The sequence below is a fragment of the Macaca fascicularis genome, chromosome 11, assembly GCF_037993035.2.
Source record: "Macaca fascicularis isolate 582-1 chromosome 11, T2T-MFA8v1.1".
NCBI lineage: Eukaryota > Metazoa > Chordata > Mammalia > Primates > Cercopithecidae > Macaca > Macaca fascicularis.
The window spans coordinates 123,584,705-123,603,229 of NC_088385.1; the positions used below are offsets into that span (position 1 = coordinate 123,584,705).

At 46.0% G+C, this 18,525-nt stretch overlaps 1 protein-coding gene across 8 annotated transcripts in view; it reads right to left on the bottom strand.

Moving 5' to 3' along the window:
- The window catches only part of SPRING1 (SREBF pathway regulator in golgi 1), a 139,543-nt gene that overhangs the window by 18,362 nt on the left and 102,656 nt on the right, over positions 1 to 18,525 (bottom strand). The window contains exon 4 of one of the 8 annotated variants that reach the window (XM_074007974.1): positions 11,944 to 12,123. The exons of 4 other annotated variants lie outside the window; for them this stretch is intronic. In XM_074007974.1, the coding sequence (XP_073864075.1) occupies positions 12,070 to 12,123 (54 nt within the window). In that variant the 3' untranslated portion in view covers positions 11,944 to 12,069. Of the gene's footprint in view, positions 1 to 11,943; positions 12,124 to 15,559; positions 15,623 to 18,525 lie in introns of those variants that run through there. 3 more of the 8 variants (XM_065524862.2, XM_065524858.1, XM_065524859.1) reach the window with 3 other exon arrangements.

Sequence of the window (18,525 nt, forward strand, 5' to 3'; positions counted from 1 at the left end):
ATACACTCCTATGACATGAGAAATTCCAAGGATTTAGAGTCTCATTCCTAGAAACCAGAGGTAAAGGCCAGTCAAATTCTTTATTATACACTGGACGCCACGTCAGGCAGTGCAAGAACTTGCTGAAACACGAGGAGGACTGGCAGAAGCCTGTGGATGTTCACTATGGACTGAAAGTTTATGTCAAAATTCATATGCTGAAACTCTAAACTCCAATGGGATGGTATTTGTCAATAAAACATTTGGGAAGTGATTAGGTCATGAGAGTGGAGCCCTCTTGATGGGAGTAGTGCCATTGTAAGAAGAAAATGAGGCTGGGGGCAGTGGCTTATGCGTGTTATCCCAGTGATTTGGGAAGTCGAGGCAGTTGGATTCCTTGAGCCCAGGAGTTTGATACCAGCCTAGGCGACATAGTGCCTGTCTCTATTTAAAAAACACACAAAAATTATCCAAGCATGCTGGTGCACACCTGTAGTCTTAGCTACTTGGAAGGCTGAGGTGGGAGGATTGCTTGAGCCCAGGAGTAAGAGGTTGCAGTGAGCCAAGATCATGCCACTGCACTCCAGTCTGGGCAACAGAGCAAGACCCTGTCTCAAAAAACAAGAAAGAAGAAGGTGAAGGAAGAAGGAAGAAGGAGAAAGAGAATGAAGAAGGAAGAAGGAGAATGAAAAGAGAGAAGATAGAGAGAAGAAGAAGGAGGTGGAGGAGGAAGAGGAGAGAGCTTGCTTTTTCTCTCTGTGTTCTCCACTGTGAAGACTCAATGAGAAAGTGGCTGTCTGCAAACTTAGAAGAGAGCCCTCACCAGAGCCTGCCCATGCCAGCATCCTGATCTTAGACTCGCAAGCCTCCAGAACTGTGAGAAAGATGTTTCTGGCACGTAATGCTAGCACTTTGGGAGGCAGAGGCAGGTGGACTGCTTGACCCCAGGAGTTTGAGACCAGCCTGGGCAACATGGCAAAACCTATCTCTACAAAAAATACAAAAATTAGCTGAGTATGGTGGTGCCCACCTGTAGTCTCAGCTACTTGGGAAGCTGAGGAGGGCCACTTGAGCCCAGGAAGTCGAGGCTGCAGTGAGCCATGATTGTGCCACACTCCAGCCTGAGTGACACAGTAAGACCCTGTCTCAAAAGAAAAAAAAAGAAGAAGAAGTAGTCTGTGTTGTTTAGGCCACCCAGTCTACAGTAATTTGTTCTAGCAGCCCACACTAAGCCACTGTTGTTGTAGCCTCTGGTATTACTGGTGTGGGTATCCTGAGGAAGCTGCGGCCCTTTGTTGTGGAGATGAACATGCACACCTGGCCCAGGAGCTGGAGCAACTGGAGGGTCCAGGGAAACGTGCAGCATTTGCCGATCCTGGCTCCCACCTCAAACCAACAAGAGGAGCCAGCAGATATGCCGTGATGTCTGTGAGCCTTGGAAGGGCTGCTGCTTCAATTCCACGCTCCAGAATCTTCACACGTGCTTCTCTTGTGGCCACCCTTGCCAGAAACACAGGGAACGGCATCCTGGGAAGTACAGGTGAGCCCAGCCAAGGCGACACAGAACAAAGCCACCATGTCAGTGTGGGAACAGGGAGAAGCCAATGTGAAAGCAAGTTCAGCCTGAATAGTCGTGATGGAAGGAGGAGAGGAGCCACCACAGAGTGAATGAAGGGATGGGAGGAAAGGTGTTTCTAGGACTACCGTGGAGCTCCATTACTCCAGGACAGCACTGACTGCTCCCTGAGTCTTTTTATTTTTATTTTATTTTATTTTATTTTATTTTATTTTATTTTATTTGAGACAGAGTCTTACTGTGTTGCCAGGCTGGAGTGCAGTGGCTCTAGCTCGAATCACTGCAACCTCCACCTCCTGGGTTCAGGCAACTCCCCTGCCTCAGCCTCCCAAGTAGCTGAGACTACAGGTGCACAACAAGATGCCAAGTTAATTTTTGTATTTTTAGTAGAGACAAGGTTTCACCATGTTGGCCAGGCTGGTCTCAAACTCTTGACCTCAAATAATCCACCCACCTCAGCCTCCCAAAGTGCTGGGATTACAGACGTGAGCCACCGTGCCTGGCCTCCCTGGGTCTTTTTAAAGCATGCAGCTACCCTGGGAGGGGACGTCACCAAGACAGACCACAGAGTCTAGAGATTTCTGGCATTTTCCCTGCTTTTTTTTTTTTTTTGAGATGGAAATTTCACTCTTGTTGCCCAGGCTGGAGTGCAGTGGCACAATCTCAGCTCAGTGCTACCTCCACCTCCCAGGTTCAAGTGATTCTCCCGCATCAGCCTGCCAAGTAGCTGGGACTACAGGCGCCCACCACCACACCCAGTTATTTTTTTGTATTTTTAGTAGAGATGGGGTTTCACCATTTTGGCCAGGCTGGTCTTGAACTGCTGACCTCAGGTAATCCACCTTCCTCAGTCTCCCACAGTGATGGGATTACAGACATAAGTCATTGCACCTGGCCATTTTCCCTGCTTTTAACTTGTTTTATTGTCCCTGTTTGACACAAGCCTCTGACACATGAAAACAAATATTGGTTGTGCCATCGTCTATAGAATCGAGTTATTTTTTGGACTGTGTTTCATTCTTTTTTTCTTTTTCTTTAGAGACAGGGTCTTGCTCTGTTGCCCAGGCTGGAGTGCAGTGACACAATCATAGCTCACTGCAGCCTCAACTTCCTGGGTTCAAGTGATCCTCCTGCCTCAGTCTCCTCAGTAGCTGGGACTATAGGTGCTCATCACCACACCTGTCTAATTTTAAAACTTTTTGTAGAGATAGCTATGTTGCTGACGGTGGTGTCAAACTCTTGGCCTTAAGCGATCCTCCTGCGTTGGCCTCCCAAAGCACTGGGATTACAGGCATGAGTCACCAGGCTGGCCCTGGACTGTGTGTCTATAAAGAGCCAGAAGCAGACCCAGGGGCGCTCCCTTTGATGACTTTGCATCTTCCTCTCCAGATCCACCCACCTACCCCTTTAGGGCTTGTGAGATACAAGGACTTAACATGAACACAAGCTGGGGACAGCCTGCGAGTCTTGACTCCTGCAGGCACCCGGGAAGCATGGGAGCTTTCCTGGTGCCTCCTCCAGTCGTGCCTCTCAGCCATTTCACGGCCTGTTAGCACTCTGTCAGAGAGGAGCCGAGGCTCAAAGCAGCCCATTTCATTACTGAGAAGCCATGCCCGCTTACAGAAAGAGGATGGAGGGACGATGGGAGGTCAGGAGCTAAAATGATGATTGTCAGTTATTCATTCTCTCCCATTATTCATTCTCTACATATCTGGGAATCATTAAGATATTTTAGAAAAAAGTATAATAGATGGTTGGGTGCAGCGGCTCATGCTTATAATCCCAGCACCTTAGGAGGCCAAGGAGGGAGGATCGCTTGAGCCCAGGAGTTCAAGACCAGCCTCTGCGACATAGCGAGACCCTGTCTCTATAAAAAATCAGTTAGCTGGGTGTGATGGCGTGCACTTGTAGTCCCAGCTACTCAGGAGGCTGAGGTGGGGAGGACTGCTTGAGGCCAGAAGTTTGAGGTTGTAGTAAACTATGATGGTACCACTACACTCCAGCCTGGGCAACAGAGAAAGACCCTGTCTCTTTTAAAAAAAAAAAAAAAAAAAAAAGGAAAGAAAGTAGACACAGAAGAATATTCTGGGAGAATTGATAAGCTACTAAGGAACAGGTGTATTGGTCCTATATGTCCTCAGATTTTCAGGAATTATTAATTTCAAAGTTCCATCTTGTTGCTGGGAGAAAGATCTTTATTTTTGTTTAGAAAATATGGTCAAATATCTCTACACAAGGGCTGGGCATGGTGGCTCACAACTGTAATTCCAACACTTTGGGAGGCTGAGGCAGGCAGATCGCTTGAGGCCAGGAGTTCGAGACCAGCCTGGCCAACATGGTGAAACCCCGCCTCTAATAAAATTATAACAATTAGCCGTTGTGACACACGCCTGTAATCCCAGCTACTCAGGAGGCTGAGGCATGAGAATTGCTTGAACCTGGAAGGTGGAGGTTGCAGTGAGCCGAGATTCTGCCACTGCACTCCAGCCTGGGCAACAGAGTAAGACTCTGTCTCAAAAAAAAAAAAAAAAAAAAAACCAAACCAAACCAAACCAAACAAAAAAACACCCCTACAGGAGAAACCAGGAACTCGGCATCCCTGATTCTTCTGTCTCTCTCTCCTGCCACATCTAAGCCACTCGCAAGTCCTAGAGATTCTACCCTCACGCCACACCCCGAGGCCACTTGCTGTTCCTTCGCCGTTTCCACAGCACCGTGCCATTCCAAACTCCAGGAACTCTTCTCTGAGGACTATAGTAGCTTCCCAATCCGCTCTGTCTTTCCCCTGTAGACGTGGCCTGCTGTCATATTCTTAGAAGATGACATATTTCTTGGCTGTCTTCTTAGAATAAAACATTGTCATCACAGGAGTCCCACCTCCTCCACGTTTTAGAAAACAGAATGAAAATTCCCAGGCGCTCTTGTGTGCTTGTGACCCAGAACCCAGGCACGTGGTGAGTATAGAAGGCCCATTTTCATGGGCATGGGTGAAGATGGAGCCCCCAGATGCATGTGGCCACGATGGCATCCCCAGTGGTCCAAAGGATGCCAGGTCGAGACGTGACATTGGTCCTGGGCATTGTGAGAACCTGGTGTTTGGTGGTTAGCAGGGGCAGCAGCGGCAACAAAGATTTTGGCCTCAGGCCCCTTGGCAGGCACTGCTGTTTTGGGCGGGGCGGGGGGGGGGCTGCTCTTGAAGGCTTAATTTCAAGTCTGACTCTCTCTAGTCCTCACTGCCCCCCACCCCAATAATTTTGTGAGTAAACTCACTTCCTTGAATACATAAATCTCTTTTCTGCTTAGAAGAGCCAGAGCGGATTCTGTTGTTTACCCTAAGAACAGACTAATATGCCTGTCTTCAATTTGATCTCCAGTCGGGTCAGAAGTCAAAGTGATCTTTTATTTTTATTTGTTTGTTTGTTTATTTATTTTGGGACAGAATCTCCCTCTGTCACCCAGGCTGGAGTGTAGTGGCATGATCTCAGCTCACCGTAACCGCCGCCTCCCCAGTTCAAGCGATTCTCCTGCCTCAGCTTCTTGAGTAGCTGAGATTACTGGTGCCTGCCACCACGCCCAGCTAATTGTTGTATTTTTAGTAGAGGTGGGGTTTCACCGTGTTGGCCAAGCTGGTCTCGAACTCCTGATCTCAGATGATCCACCTTCCTCGGCCTCCCAAAGTGCTGAGATTACAGGCATGAGCCACGGTGCCTGGCCTATTTATTTATTTTTAGACACAGGATCTCACTCTGTCACCCAGACTGGAGTGCAGTGGCGCAATCATGACTCACTGCAGCCTCAACCTCCTGGGCTCCAGGTGATTCCCCACACGTCAGCCTCCTGAGTAGATGGGATTGCAGGCTTGCATCACCACACCTGGTTAATTTTTCATTTTTTTTCTTTTATTTTTGTAGAGATGGGGGTCTTGCTATGTTGTCCAACTTGGCATTGAACACCTGGCCTCAAGCAATCCTCCCATTTCAGCCTCCCAAAGTGCTGGAATTACAGCCATGCCCAGCCCACAGTCATCTTGCAAAAACTGCAGTCACCCAGCATCGCTCACCTCTGGGTCACGGGGTTGCTGCTCAGCCCCACAGCCTCATCCCATCTCATGCTGCTGCTGGCTGTCTCTGCTCCAGCCACACTGCCCCTAACGCAAGTTTTTTGCCCATCCCAGACTTGGTACCAGCTGTTCCCTCTGCCTGGAGAGTTTCCCCTTCAGTCCTTTCCGTGGCTGACCCCTGGATCGCAGCTTCAATGTCTCTACCTCCCAAAGGCTTTCCTGGACCACCCATAGCAAAAGAGCATGTCTCCTTATTATTCCCCATTTTACCACCCTGTTTATTTTCTTGGGAATGTGCACCCCAATCTGAAATTATTTTACCTACTTATTTAATGTTTATAGGTTGTCTCCTTCACTAGATTACAGACTCTATAAGGGCAGAGATCATGTTTCCTCATTAATGCAGGATCCCCAGACCAAGCACCCTGCCTGCTCCATTGTAATAACTCAGTAAATATCAGTTAAATGAGTGCATTAGAATGACGACTAGCATTTATTGAGCACCTTTGCGCTGGAACTGATTTAAGTGCTCCATGCATAATAAATCCTCACAATAATCCTGTCAAGTAGGTACTATTACTCTCCTTATTTTACAGATGAGGAAATCGAGCACAGAAATGTTAAGTAATCTGTCCAGGCACACACAGCTAGTGAAAGAGAGTGTGGACCTAGATAATCTAGGTTGAAAGTCCATGGTTTCAACTAGGGCTGTCCCATAGGAAGGAAGGAGGGAAGGAAGGGAGGAAGGAAGGAAATAACGAAGGAAGGAAGGAAATAACGAAGGAAGGGAGGAAGGAAATAACAAAGGAAGGAAGGAAGAGAGGGAGGGAAGAACAGAGAGAAGGAAAGAAGGAGGAAGGATTAAAATAAAGCCGAGAGTGAACAAATGAGTAGTATACAAGTATTACACAAGTTCAGTATTTCCAGAAGCAGGGCGAGCTCTACAGGTTCCCTTGAGTCCCAGGATTCTATTCTTCAATCGGGTGAAGCTTGCTGAGCTGCCGTGCATAATGGGCATTTGCACTCATCACACACGTGGGCATTTTACCAATCCCCCCGCCAGACACTGTAAATATTATTACATCCACATCTCACGAGGGAATTGGCGTTTCAAACTTAGAGTCACGGATCTTTTACTGTGTACTGAATCACAGACCCTCCCGTGAAACTCAGAGGTCCTTAGGGGAGTAAAAGTTCCAGCTTAGCAATTTAAACCCTGCAGTAGTAACTGGACTGGTCAATAGGGCTACACCACGGCCAAGGAGAGCCCTCCAAGGTATCTCATGTCAGAGCTTGAGTGCGATCAAATTCATGCGTTCAGGTGATAATTCTCTTAGCTCCCCCGGACACTTTTTGGACTGAATTCTGGATAAGACATGATGCATTTTTCATTAGCAATGGTAGAAAATATCAAAACATCATCAGATTATGTTGCAAATACTAGAATTTCCACGTTTGGATTTCTTCCAAGTGTCTCAAATAATCATGATGGAGATAGGGCGGAGATCACAGTTATATTCGCCCCAGGCTATTAAAAAGTGAATGAACGAAATGGGACATTGACCAAAAGATTCGTGACTTCAGTGCCTTCTCCAGGCACTGAGATTCAAAGTAATCTGTGTTTGCTGTTTGTATTTATATCTCTGCATATTTATATTCTCTTCGTATTTTCCTGCATTTCTGTGTTTGCTGGTATTTTTTTTTTGTTGTGGTTGGTAAGCGTGCTCTAGTTGTTTTTATAGTCAGAAAAAACTACAGCCAGGTGTGGTGGCTCATGCCTGTGATCTCAGCACTTTAGGAGGCCAAGGCAGAGGATCGCTTGAGCCCCAGGAGCTTGAGACCAGCCTGGGCAACATGGCAAAACTCTGTCTCTACAGAAAATTTTAAAAATTAGCCGGTCATGGTTTGCCATGCCCATAGTCCCATCTACTCAGGAGGCTGAGGTAGGAGGATCACTTGAACCCAGGAGTTCAAGGCTGCAGTGAGCTGTGATCATGCCGCTGCACTCCAGCCTGGGTGACAGAGCCAGACCCTGTCTCAAAGAAAAAAAAAATTTACTAACAAACCTATTCTTGAACAAGTCACCTATGGAAGGGGTTTGATAATCTGGATATTCATCCATGTTGCAATCTTGCTATTCAATAGCATCCTGAGATTAAAACAAGATGGGGAGATTTCAACTGCAGGGTTGAAATCAGAGAATATGGCTGCATCGAGTTGAAAAGAGACAGAAGCAATGCCTGGGGATCAAAAGAGGCAGAGAGTGAAAAAATCAATCCAGAGGTATCAGGGTCCAGGGAGGAGGGCATGGAGCCCTCCCATTTTAAGCGATGAAAATCCCACATCTGGGGAACTCCTCAATTCTGGGCACACCCGGGCAGCTGGTCACCTTCCCAGGGAGTGGGGATGGGTGGTCATAAAGAGACAGTGAACTCAGAAGGCAGCTGTTACCATCCTATGACTTTGGTCTGTCACCTTCATGAACATTCAGAATACTTCAATACAATGGCCCGTCCGAAAGGCCTGATCTGTCTCCTTCCTTGAGAGGCCCGATTCATTTCCTGAGAGATGACTTTATTCTCCATTTGTTTTCACAGTGGTCTCTAAAGTCTCAGCTGTTCCAGGGAGAGTAAATAGGTTTTAAAATTAATTATCAATTAAAGCGAGGTTAATTGGCACCAGGCTAGTCATCTATTTTGTCTGTAACTGAGGCAGTCCACCCCTCCCCCTCCCCAGAACCCGGAGACCCACGCCAGGGCCAATAAACCCCAGCAGCAGAAGCCGTTCATATGTGATCCATGGACCCATGAAAATAATTCTGGTATTTACGCAGTACCGTTCCCTTGTCGGAGGGTGAATTCTGTGGCCATTTGGATTTTCCAGTTCATCAGTATGTAAGCGGGCCTTCTAGGTGGGCTTACCAAATTTAAAAAAAAAAAAAGTGTCTTGCAAATATTTTTATTGGCAGAAAGATGTTTCACCAATCTCCACTGCACTTAGGAAAATTACCACAATAGAGTACATTCGAGCCGCCGGGTCCCGAGGACGCAACACATTTATCACTGAGCTTGGATTTACCCCCTTTAATTAACATCTCGCACCTCTTCTCACTGACAGATTTCACTGTAGCTCAGTCTGATTTCTTCTAAGCTCCTGAAATGTGATCCTGTGTCTGCCCTTGCCCCTCCCAGGTGGGGAGGAGGCTGGGGTTTGTGTTCATGATCCTTTACTGAATTCCACGGCTTCATCTGACCTCATCATAAATGAATATTTATGAGAGCCAATAGGGAGCAAATGCAAACTGAGTTCAGCCCAGACAGGTGAGTACTCGCAACCAAGACAATTACATCATCCGATGTTGGGATGTGCACACTTATTAAAATATACCAAATTATCAACAGGGCCCAAGGGAACAGAGGCTAGGTCTTCTCTGCATTCTGTCACCAACCCAGAACACCTTAAAACACATAAAACAGGACTTGTAAAAGCCACGCGTCATCTGGATGTCCTGGGAATATCAATTGATGATTTGAAACCACACAGTGAACCTCTTAGCAGTTGGTGTGGTGTGGTAGCTGTGAGTGTTAGGAGAAAATGCATTTGGAAATTGCTCTATAAACACACAGCCATGCTTTCTCCCTACTTTCTTGCCTCTCACCTCTGGGGTGGGAATGGGTGAGGGCTGCTTCCCTCTCAGTCTCAAGAGAACCCATGTGCTGGTGGGTGGTCTGGAGGCCAAGTATTCTTTTTTTTTTTTTTTTTTTTGAGATGGAGTCTTGCTGTGTCATCCAGGCTGGAGTGCAGTGGTGCAATTTCAGCTCACCTCCTGGGTGCAAGCAATTCTCTTGCCTCAGCCTCCCTGGTAGCTGGGATTACAGGCACTCACCACTATGCCTGGCTAATTTTTGTATATGTAGTAGAGACAGGGTTTTGCCATGTTGCCCAGGCTGATCTCGAACTCCTGACCTCAAGTGATCTACCTGCCTCGGCCTCCCAAAGTACTGGGATTATAGGCATGAGCCACCGTGCCCTGCCAGGGCCAAGTATTCTGTATTTGTCAAGCACTGTAAATTTCTTAAACAGCCTTACCACCAGCCTAGGCAATATAAGGAGACCCTGTTTCCCCAAAATAAATGAATAAAAATTAGCCTGGTGTGGTGACACACACCTGTAATCCCAGCTACTCAGGAAGCTGAGGTGGGAGGATCGCTTGAGCCTGGGAGGTTGAGGCTGTAAGTGAGCCATGATCGCCCCACTTCACTGCAGCCTGGGCAACAGAGTGAGACCCTGTCTCAAAGAAAAAAAAAAAATCAAACCGCCTTAGAAACTTGCTCTCAGCCACCACATCACACATATGAGACTTGCGTTGGCCCCATTGCACAGAGGAAGATATTGAGGCAAACAGAAAAGGGGACTAAGCGATGTGGGAAAAGGATCAAGACCACCGGGAAGGCAGGAGGAAAAGCCAAGTTCATGTCCTGACCCAGAGGCTGCAGTTCCTTCTATTGCTCTTTGCATCCTCCCTTCTTCTTGTTGAAGCCTATTTCCTTTTCTTCCTCTTCATTTTCTTCTTGCAACTCTTAAACCAAGGTTTCTCAACTTCTGCACTATTGGCGTTTGGTGCTGGGTACTTATTTGGGGAGGGGGCTGTGCTGGGCCCTAGGGTGTTGAGCAGCATCCCTGGTTGCTACCTTCTAGATGCTAGCAGCAGCCCCCATCCAAGTTGTGACAACCAAAAACATCTCCAGACATTGCCCAGTGTCCCCAGACAGGCAATGAGAACCACTCATTGGTTGAGAACCACTGTCTTAGATCGACCAGCCACAAGGAAAGTTGTTGGTTCAGCACACTGGGAACCCTCAAGCCTAAATCCTGCTCCTCTTTCCTTTCTCCTTAAACCCCAAAGGCTACAGATTTGGCTGCCGTTTCTGTGTCCCACACCACCCTCCAGAGCCTCCCCAGGGAATAGTGCCTTTATCTTCCAGTCTCACCTGCTGTTGGATGACACCAGCTTACAACTTTCTCCATAAATCGCACAACTATATAACTTCTCATCCAACCCAGGGTTCTTCTGAGAGTGCAAGGTCGTGCCGTTTAATGATCACACTGAGACAACAGGTGTAAACCAAGACCGTCCTGGGCAAACAGGGACATATGGTCACCATAACAGAAGCTGCTTCTTAGAAGGGAAGGACACCTTGTTTGTGTGTCTAAAGTCTGACAAGGGGACTCCCCAATGTCACGTTCAGCTTCCAAGTTTGTACTCCTGGGCTGTGTTTGCCAGATTATTCTGCTGAGAAACAGCTCATCCATGGAGGTAAAAGAAATAGACAAGCAGCCGGGTGCGGTGGCTCTCGCCTGTCATCCCAGTACTTTGGGGGACCGAGGTGGATGGTCAGGGGTTTGAGACCAGCCTGGCCAACATGGCAAAACCCCATCTGTACTAAAAATACAAAAATTAGCCATCGTGATGGCACACACCTGTAATCCCAGCTACTTGGAAGGCTGAGGCAGAACTGCTTGAACCTGGGAGGTGGAGGTTGCAGTGAGATGAGATCGTATCATTGCACTCCAGCCCAGGCAACAGAGCAAGACTCTGTCTCAGAAGAAAAAAGAAAGAAAGAAAGAAAGAAAAAGAAATAGACAAGCAAAAACTTGATTTTGTGTGTGTGTTTGTTTTAAGGCAGAGTCTCACTCTGTCACCCAGGCTGGAGTGCAGTGGTGTGATCTCGGCTCACTGTAGCCTTCACCTCCTGGACTCAAATGATCCTCCCACCTCAGCCTCCCGAGTAGCTGGGACCACAGGCCTGTGCCACCACACCCAACTTATGTTTTACATTTTTGTACAGAAGGGTTTTCGCGATGTTGCCTAGGCTGGTCTTGAACTCCTGACCTCAAGCAGTCCACCCACTTCAGTCTCCCAAAGTGCTGGGATTATAGCTGTGAGACATTGCATCCAGCCAGCTCTTGAATTTTTTAAAAGGAACTAGAATACATCCACATTCGTAGCACCACTATTCACAATCGCCAAAAGCTGGAAGCAACCCAAATGTTCACTGATGGGGTGAATGGATAAACAGAATGTGGTGTACACACACCACGGAATACGGTATTATTCAGACATGAAAAGCAATGACATTCTGACATGTGTTGCAATACGGATGAACCTTGAAATATTATGTTAAGTGAAATAAGCTAGTCACAAAAGCACAAATCCTGTATGATTCTTCTCATATGAGGTACTTAGAGTAAGTACCTTTATGAATTTGGCTAAATTCATGGATACAGAAAGTAAAATGATGGTGACCAGGAGTTGGAGGGAATGGGGAAAGGGGAGAGATAGTGTTTAATGGGTACATGGTTTCAATTTTGCAAGCTGAAAAGAGTTCTTGCGCCTGGGCACGGGTGGCTCACGCCTGTAATCCCAGCAGTCTGGGAGGCCGAGGCGGGAGGATCACTTGAGGTCAGGAGTTCGAGACCAGCCTGGCCAACGTGGTGAAATGCGCATCTACAAAAAAAAAAAAAAAAAAAAATTAGCTGGGCGTGGTGGTGGGCACATGTAATCCTGGCTACCTGGGAGGCTGAGGGAGAAGAATTGCTTGAACCCGGAAGGTGGAGGGTGCAGGGAGCCGAGATGGTGCCCTTCAGCCTGTGCAATAGAGTAAGCCCCTATCTCAAAAAGAAAAAATAAAAGAGTTCTTGAAGAGATGGCAATGATGGCACACAACAGTGTGAATGCACTGAATGCCACAGAACTACACACTTAAAATTGTTAAAATGGCAAATTTCATGCATGTGCATTTTACCACAATAAAAAACAGAGTAATGAATGATTCCAAAGGAAAGTGAGCTAGGGCTGTGTTCAACAGGGAAATGCCAGTTACACGGTATCTGGATTCTTGTCTTATTATGTGTTCCTACCCAGCACAGAAGGAGCGGAGTACAGGGTCTATTACACGTGAAATGACACGTTTAGGTAAAAATACTTTGTGGTTAAGTGCCAGTGTCTCTCCTACGAGAGAAGTTAACCTGTCCTGGGCTCAAGAAACACAAGTTATCAGCAAGAACCTTGAAAAATAGCATTCTCAATTTCTCAAAGCCTACAGTTTTACCGCCCTGCCTCCCCATCCCCATTTTTTAAAAACCATTCTCTGAACTAACCCGAGCCGCTAACAGAAATAGCAACATCCTCTTTGTGTGTCTCTGTGTAGTATCCCTGCGGTCTCTTGCTTCCAACGATTTTCTTGAGACACTATTTTTAAAACCCCTATTAGCAAAAAGGGAAACTGCGTCTTCCACCACAACCTCCCCGCTCTGCCCAGCCCAACCCCCTGACTCCTCCAAATATGAAAAAACAAGAACAATTTGTTCCGATCTGCCACTGTGAGTTATTAGAGGGAGGCTCAGCTGTCACCTTCTTAATGGGCTTTATGCAAAGCACTCCCTCCAAGGTTGTGCAGTTCAGTGGCCAGGCCTCGCCTCACCAGGGCTCTGAGCGGAATTTGCCATAAATGGGGTTAATCTATACGATCCAGGGGATGCATGCCAGAGAACTCACAAAAGCAAGACAATGCAAGATTAAAGAAGCTTGTGGCTTCGGTGTGAACAAAGTGAAGTCGGGCTTGGTCAATGACTGGGAGACACAGGGAAGCAACTTTGAGGAGCCAAGTGTCGTGGGTTGTGAAGGGTGTACACAAGGGGTACTGGACTCATGAACAGAATGGAAAGCACTCCTTGTTTTTGTTTGTTTCGAAACAGGGTCTCGCTCTGTCACCCGGGCTGGAGTGCAGTGGAGCGATCACACCTCAGTGCAGCCTTGACCTCCCAGGTTCAAGTGATCCTCCCACCTCAGCCTCCCAAGTAGCTAGCTGGGGCCACAAGTGTGTACCATCTTGTCTAGATAGTTTTTACATTTTTTGTAGAGACGGGGTCTCTCTATGTTGCCCAGGCTGGTCTCAAATTCCTGGACTCAAGTGATCCTCCCGCCTTAGCCTCTTAAAGTGCTGGGATCATAGGCGTGAGCCACTGTGCCCGATCAAAAATGTTCTTTATTTACCTACATTAGGAGATATGAGTGACCTGGGTGAACTGATGATTCTGAAGGAGAGAACTATTGGTGTGAGTGTGTGTGTAAGGGTCTAGAGTCAATTTAAGATTTCAGCAAAAGCTAGACGCCCTGCCGCTCTATCCACTGAGCCATGAACGCCTGTCTCAAGCAGCTGAAGGCCAGAGGTGGTGAGTCTGGGTAACATCTATGGGCATAACTTTATTCTGAGCAAAGTCAAGCTACTTCATCTTCCACCATGCTCCTTGGGAAAATATTTTCTAGGAGCCGAACTATTTTCGGACGTAAAACAAAACCTGCTCATCTCGTTTGGAGTTAAATGTGGAGGGAACTGGGAGTGAGCATGTTTCTGTAAATATTCATTAATTCAACAAAATGGCCTTACTATGGGTAAGGCGCTGCACTAGTTAGATCTGGGAATACCAAGAGAAGAGCATTTTGAAATGACACATGTTTAGGTAAAAATACCTTGTGGTTAAATGCCAGTGTCTCTTGCTTAATTTAGGATAGCGAGTAGCTGAGGGCCTATGTGGCAAGCTGGGGGTATAACTTTCCCTAGATGATGGGAATAGTCTTTTTTGTTTGATGTTACATCTGCTAACTATGTTTCTCAGAGCAAAGGTAAACATGAAGGGCCAAGGGAGTTCCACAAATATTTGTTCTTCAGTTAATATTAATGTATGTTCGTGTTTACTTGAATTTTCAAGTGTACTCTGAATTGGTACTGACTGGCCATAAAGAAACTAGTAGCAAAACTGATAAGAACAATGAGAAGACAGGTGCTAGTTTCTAGTTTCCTTCTTCTTCCTCTTTTTTTTTTTTTTTTTGAGACAGGGTCTCACTCTGTTGCTCAGGCTGCAGTGCGATGGTGTGATCACGGCTCACTGCAGCCTCAAACTCCCAGGCTCAAGCAATCCTCCCACCTCAGCCTCCGGAGTAGCTGAGACTACAGGCACGTGCCATCATGCCTGGCTAATTTTTTATTTTTTGTAGAGATGGGGTTTCACCATGTTGCCCAGGCTGGTCTCAAACTCCTGGGCTCAAGTGATCCTCCCACCTCAGCCTCACAAAGTGCTGAGATTACAGGTATGAACCACCTTGCCTGGCTAGTTTCTTTGTAACTCTTTTCAGAGCCTTTAAATGGTGTCCCTGACAATTCTTGTTTTTGTTTTTTATCTTAATGGCCAATATTATTTAATCCCAAATACTAAGGTCGAACAGAAGTTAACAGTTACAGAGTACTCCTATGTAAGTGCTTTAAATTAATGGTCCTTAACTGGCCTCCCAGAGTACTGTCGTTCCCATTTCACAGGCCAAGGAAACAGAAATGAAATCACTAGCCAAAGGTCAAGTGATTTGAGCCAGAGCCTGTCGGGCTCTAAAGCTCTCCAGAATTATGCAGATAAATGAAAAGACATGCTTCCTTTGAGGAAGCGTAGAAATTGGAAAATAAATGAAATCAGAGTTCGTTTTTCCCAGTGCATTGCAAAATTTTGCTTTCAGATTATTCATCACTTCATAGAGAATAGGGAAGAGGTGGGGCAATGGAGAACTCAAGCATCCAAAACCACTGTCAGTTGAGGATGACTATTTTTTATCTTTTTTTTTTAAATACGGAGTCTCGCTCTGTCTCCCGGGCTGGAGTGCAGGGGCGCCATCTCGGTTGACTGCAACCTCTACCTCCCAGATTCAAGCAATTCTCCTTCCTCAGCTTCCCGAGTAGCTGGAATTACAGGCACTTGTCACCACACCCGGCTGATTTTTGTATTTTTAGTAGAGACGGGGTTTCACCATGTTGGCCAGGCTGGTCTCAAACTCCTGACCTCAAGGGATCCACCCGCCTTGGCCTCCCAAAGTGCTGGGATTACAGGCGTGAACCACCGCATCCGTCCAGTTAAAGATGATTTTGGAATAAGGATGAAGCATCTCTGAAATCATAATGCTGAAAAATGGGAAAATACAACTCAATTTAAAATGTTTGCTCTACACCCAGCTTTTAGTATACTCATTCATAGCATAAACTAAAATATATTAGCAAGAAAGGAGGGAAAGCATGGTATATGAGAAAGGGGAGGGGTTTTGGAGTCAGATGATGCTGGATTCAAGAACATGTACAAGCTGTGTGACCTTAGGCAAACTGCTTAGCCTTTCTGAGCTGCAGTGTCCTTGTTTATAAACTGAAGGTAGTAACACTGACTTCAGCAGGGTTATTGTGAAGTTTAAATACGATACAATATACAATGCACCCACCCCCATGGGGGATAATTAACAAATATCAGTTTCCTCCTTTTATCCATTTACTAGATATAAACTTGTTACCGAAGTGTCTGAGGCCACTCCTAGGGCTTCAGATTGAGAACAGTATTGATAGACTATAAAGGGATTAGCAAATAATCCCACTCTTTTTTTTTTTTTTTTTTTTGAGACAGGGTCTCACTCTGTTGCCCAGGCTGGAGTGCAGTGGCACAATCTCGGCTCACAGCAACCTCCACCTCCCGGGTTCAACCAATTCTCCTGCCTCAGTCTCCCAAGTAGCTGGGATTACAGACATGCACTACCACACCCGGCTAATTTTTGTATTTTTAGTAGAGACAGGGTTTCACCATGTTGGCCAGGCTGGTCTCAAACTCCTGACCTCAGGTGATTTGCTCGCCTCGGCCTCCAAAGTGCTGGGATTTCAGACGTGAGCCACCGCGCCTGATTGACCCAAAGATGTGTACTTGTGACTCAAATGTGGAGATGTGTCCCTTTGTGGACTGGTACCACAAACATGCCAACAGACATATGCCTACTTTCTCAAGTCAAAGAATTCTTTCAACACAGCCCTTCCTAAATGGAAAACCTGAATAAGTGTTCAACCTCTAAATAAGTTTGGAAATCCCAACAGAGTATCTCCCCTTAGAAATCCCAAAAGAATATCTCCCCTGAGATTTATAATTCACTTTAATGGCAAACCCTACATGACCACAGAACTCTTTCCACTTAATGCCTATTATTCATCTTATGAAACTGGTGTCCCAGGATCACACACTGGAAAATGCTGTCTTCAGACCCGTTGAGATCTACTGCATTCCAACAGTATTAAAAGAAAGAAAGAAATGTCTAGCCACTTCTGACTTGACCTTGGCAATGGGAACTGGTTCCTATTGGCTTTCTCTTTCAAAGTCATTTTACGTATCACATGCATTCACACTTTAGTTTATTGTACTTAAACAAGGGGCAATTTATGCCCGTTTCAGAATGTGAGAGCTAAATGATTAGACGGGGGAGAGAAATGATATAGCCAAGAACCAAGAGTGTTTCCTGTCACTAATGTCCACCATGAGGAAAAAATACAAAGGCTGTACTTGCTTCAATACGGGCAGATACTAATTTTCTCCACTTAAAATTCCTTAAAAGTTCAAAGGTCCATATTTGGCACATCAAAGAGGATTTTATTGGGCACACCAGAAGGTTAGTCCTTTCCAAACAGCCACAGAATCACAAGAGGAAATAAGCATGCAATTTATCACTTTGTCATGACTCAACCAGGTTCCAGTCAACACACTAAGATCCCCTGAAGGCAACAGGAGCCATTGATTCAATAATCAACAGCAAGGGTCAGTATAGACAATACCAATGGATTTGCAGAATATTATCCTACTTGAAATAGCTGTTATCCAGTGTCACTCATAAAGCTGGAACTGCTTTCATGGTGCATGGAAACATTTTGATGCTGTGGTCAGCAAAAGACACATTTTAGTGTTTATTTCAAAAGCCTTTGAAAAGCAGAATTCTAGCGTGGCCAGCAAGATTCCCAGTCCATACTGTACACATACCTCCCCCAGTTACTCAGGCGTTAATCTAGGCATTGCTGTGAAGGGATTCTGCAGATGTCATTAAGGTTCCAAATCATCTGACCTTAAGATACAGAGATGATCTGAGCAGGCCTGACCTAATGCCATGAGCCTCTTAAAGCTGGGTCTCGAGGTGAGAGACAGAAAAGTCAGAGCTTCAAAGAACAAGAAGGATACAACATGCTGTTGCTGGCTTGAAGATGAAAGGTTCCACGTAGCAAGGAATGTGGGCAGCCTCTAGGCACTGAGGTTGGCCCCAGATAACAGCCAGCAAGGAAGCAGGGACCTAGGTTCTACAGTTACAAGAAACTGAATCCCACCACCCACAGGAAAGATCTGGGAATTTTCCCTGGAGGCTCCAGACAAGAACTCAGTCCAGATGACACCTTGATTTCAGCCTGGTGATACCCCAGGCAGAGAACCCAACTACAGCATGCCCAACCGCTAACCTGCAGAACTGTGATCTAATGAAAACATGTACAAGCCTCAAGCAACAACTCAGGGATAGTCTGGGAGCACAAGATGATTCTTCAGGAAAAATCCATGCAATTGCAGAATGCAATGATTTTTAAGACCCCCTACTGCTTTTGTATGTTCAGTATCCCAGCTGACAATTTCTCCTAAGTTCATCAGCATTGAAGTAGAAAACAGAAGTGGCAGAAATGCAAGTTAAAATTGCAATGAGATCTCACCCACTAGAATGAGATCTCCTAATGGAGATCCATGCCATCAGGATGGATATATTAAAAAACTGCAAAAGGACAATAACAAATGTTGGCAAAGATGGAGAGAAACTGGAACTCTCATACATTGCTGGTAGGAATGTAGAATGGCATACCTTGGAAAACAGCCTGGCAGGACCTCAAAAGATTAAACATAAAGTTACCAAATGACCCAGCAATTCCACTCCTAGGTATATACCCAAGAGAACTGAAAACAAACGCTCACACAAAAACTTGAACGTGAATGTTCATAGCAGCCTTATTCATCGCAGCCAAAAGGAAGAACA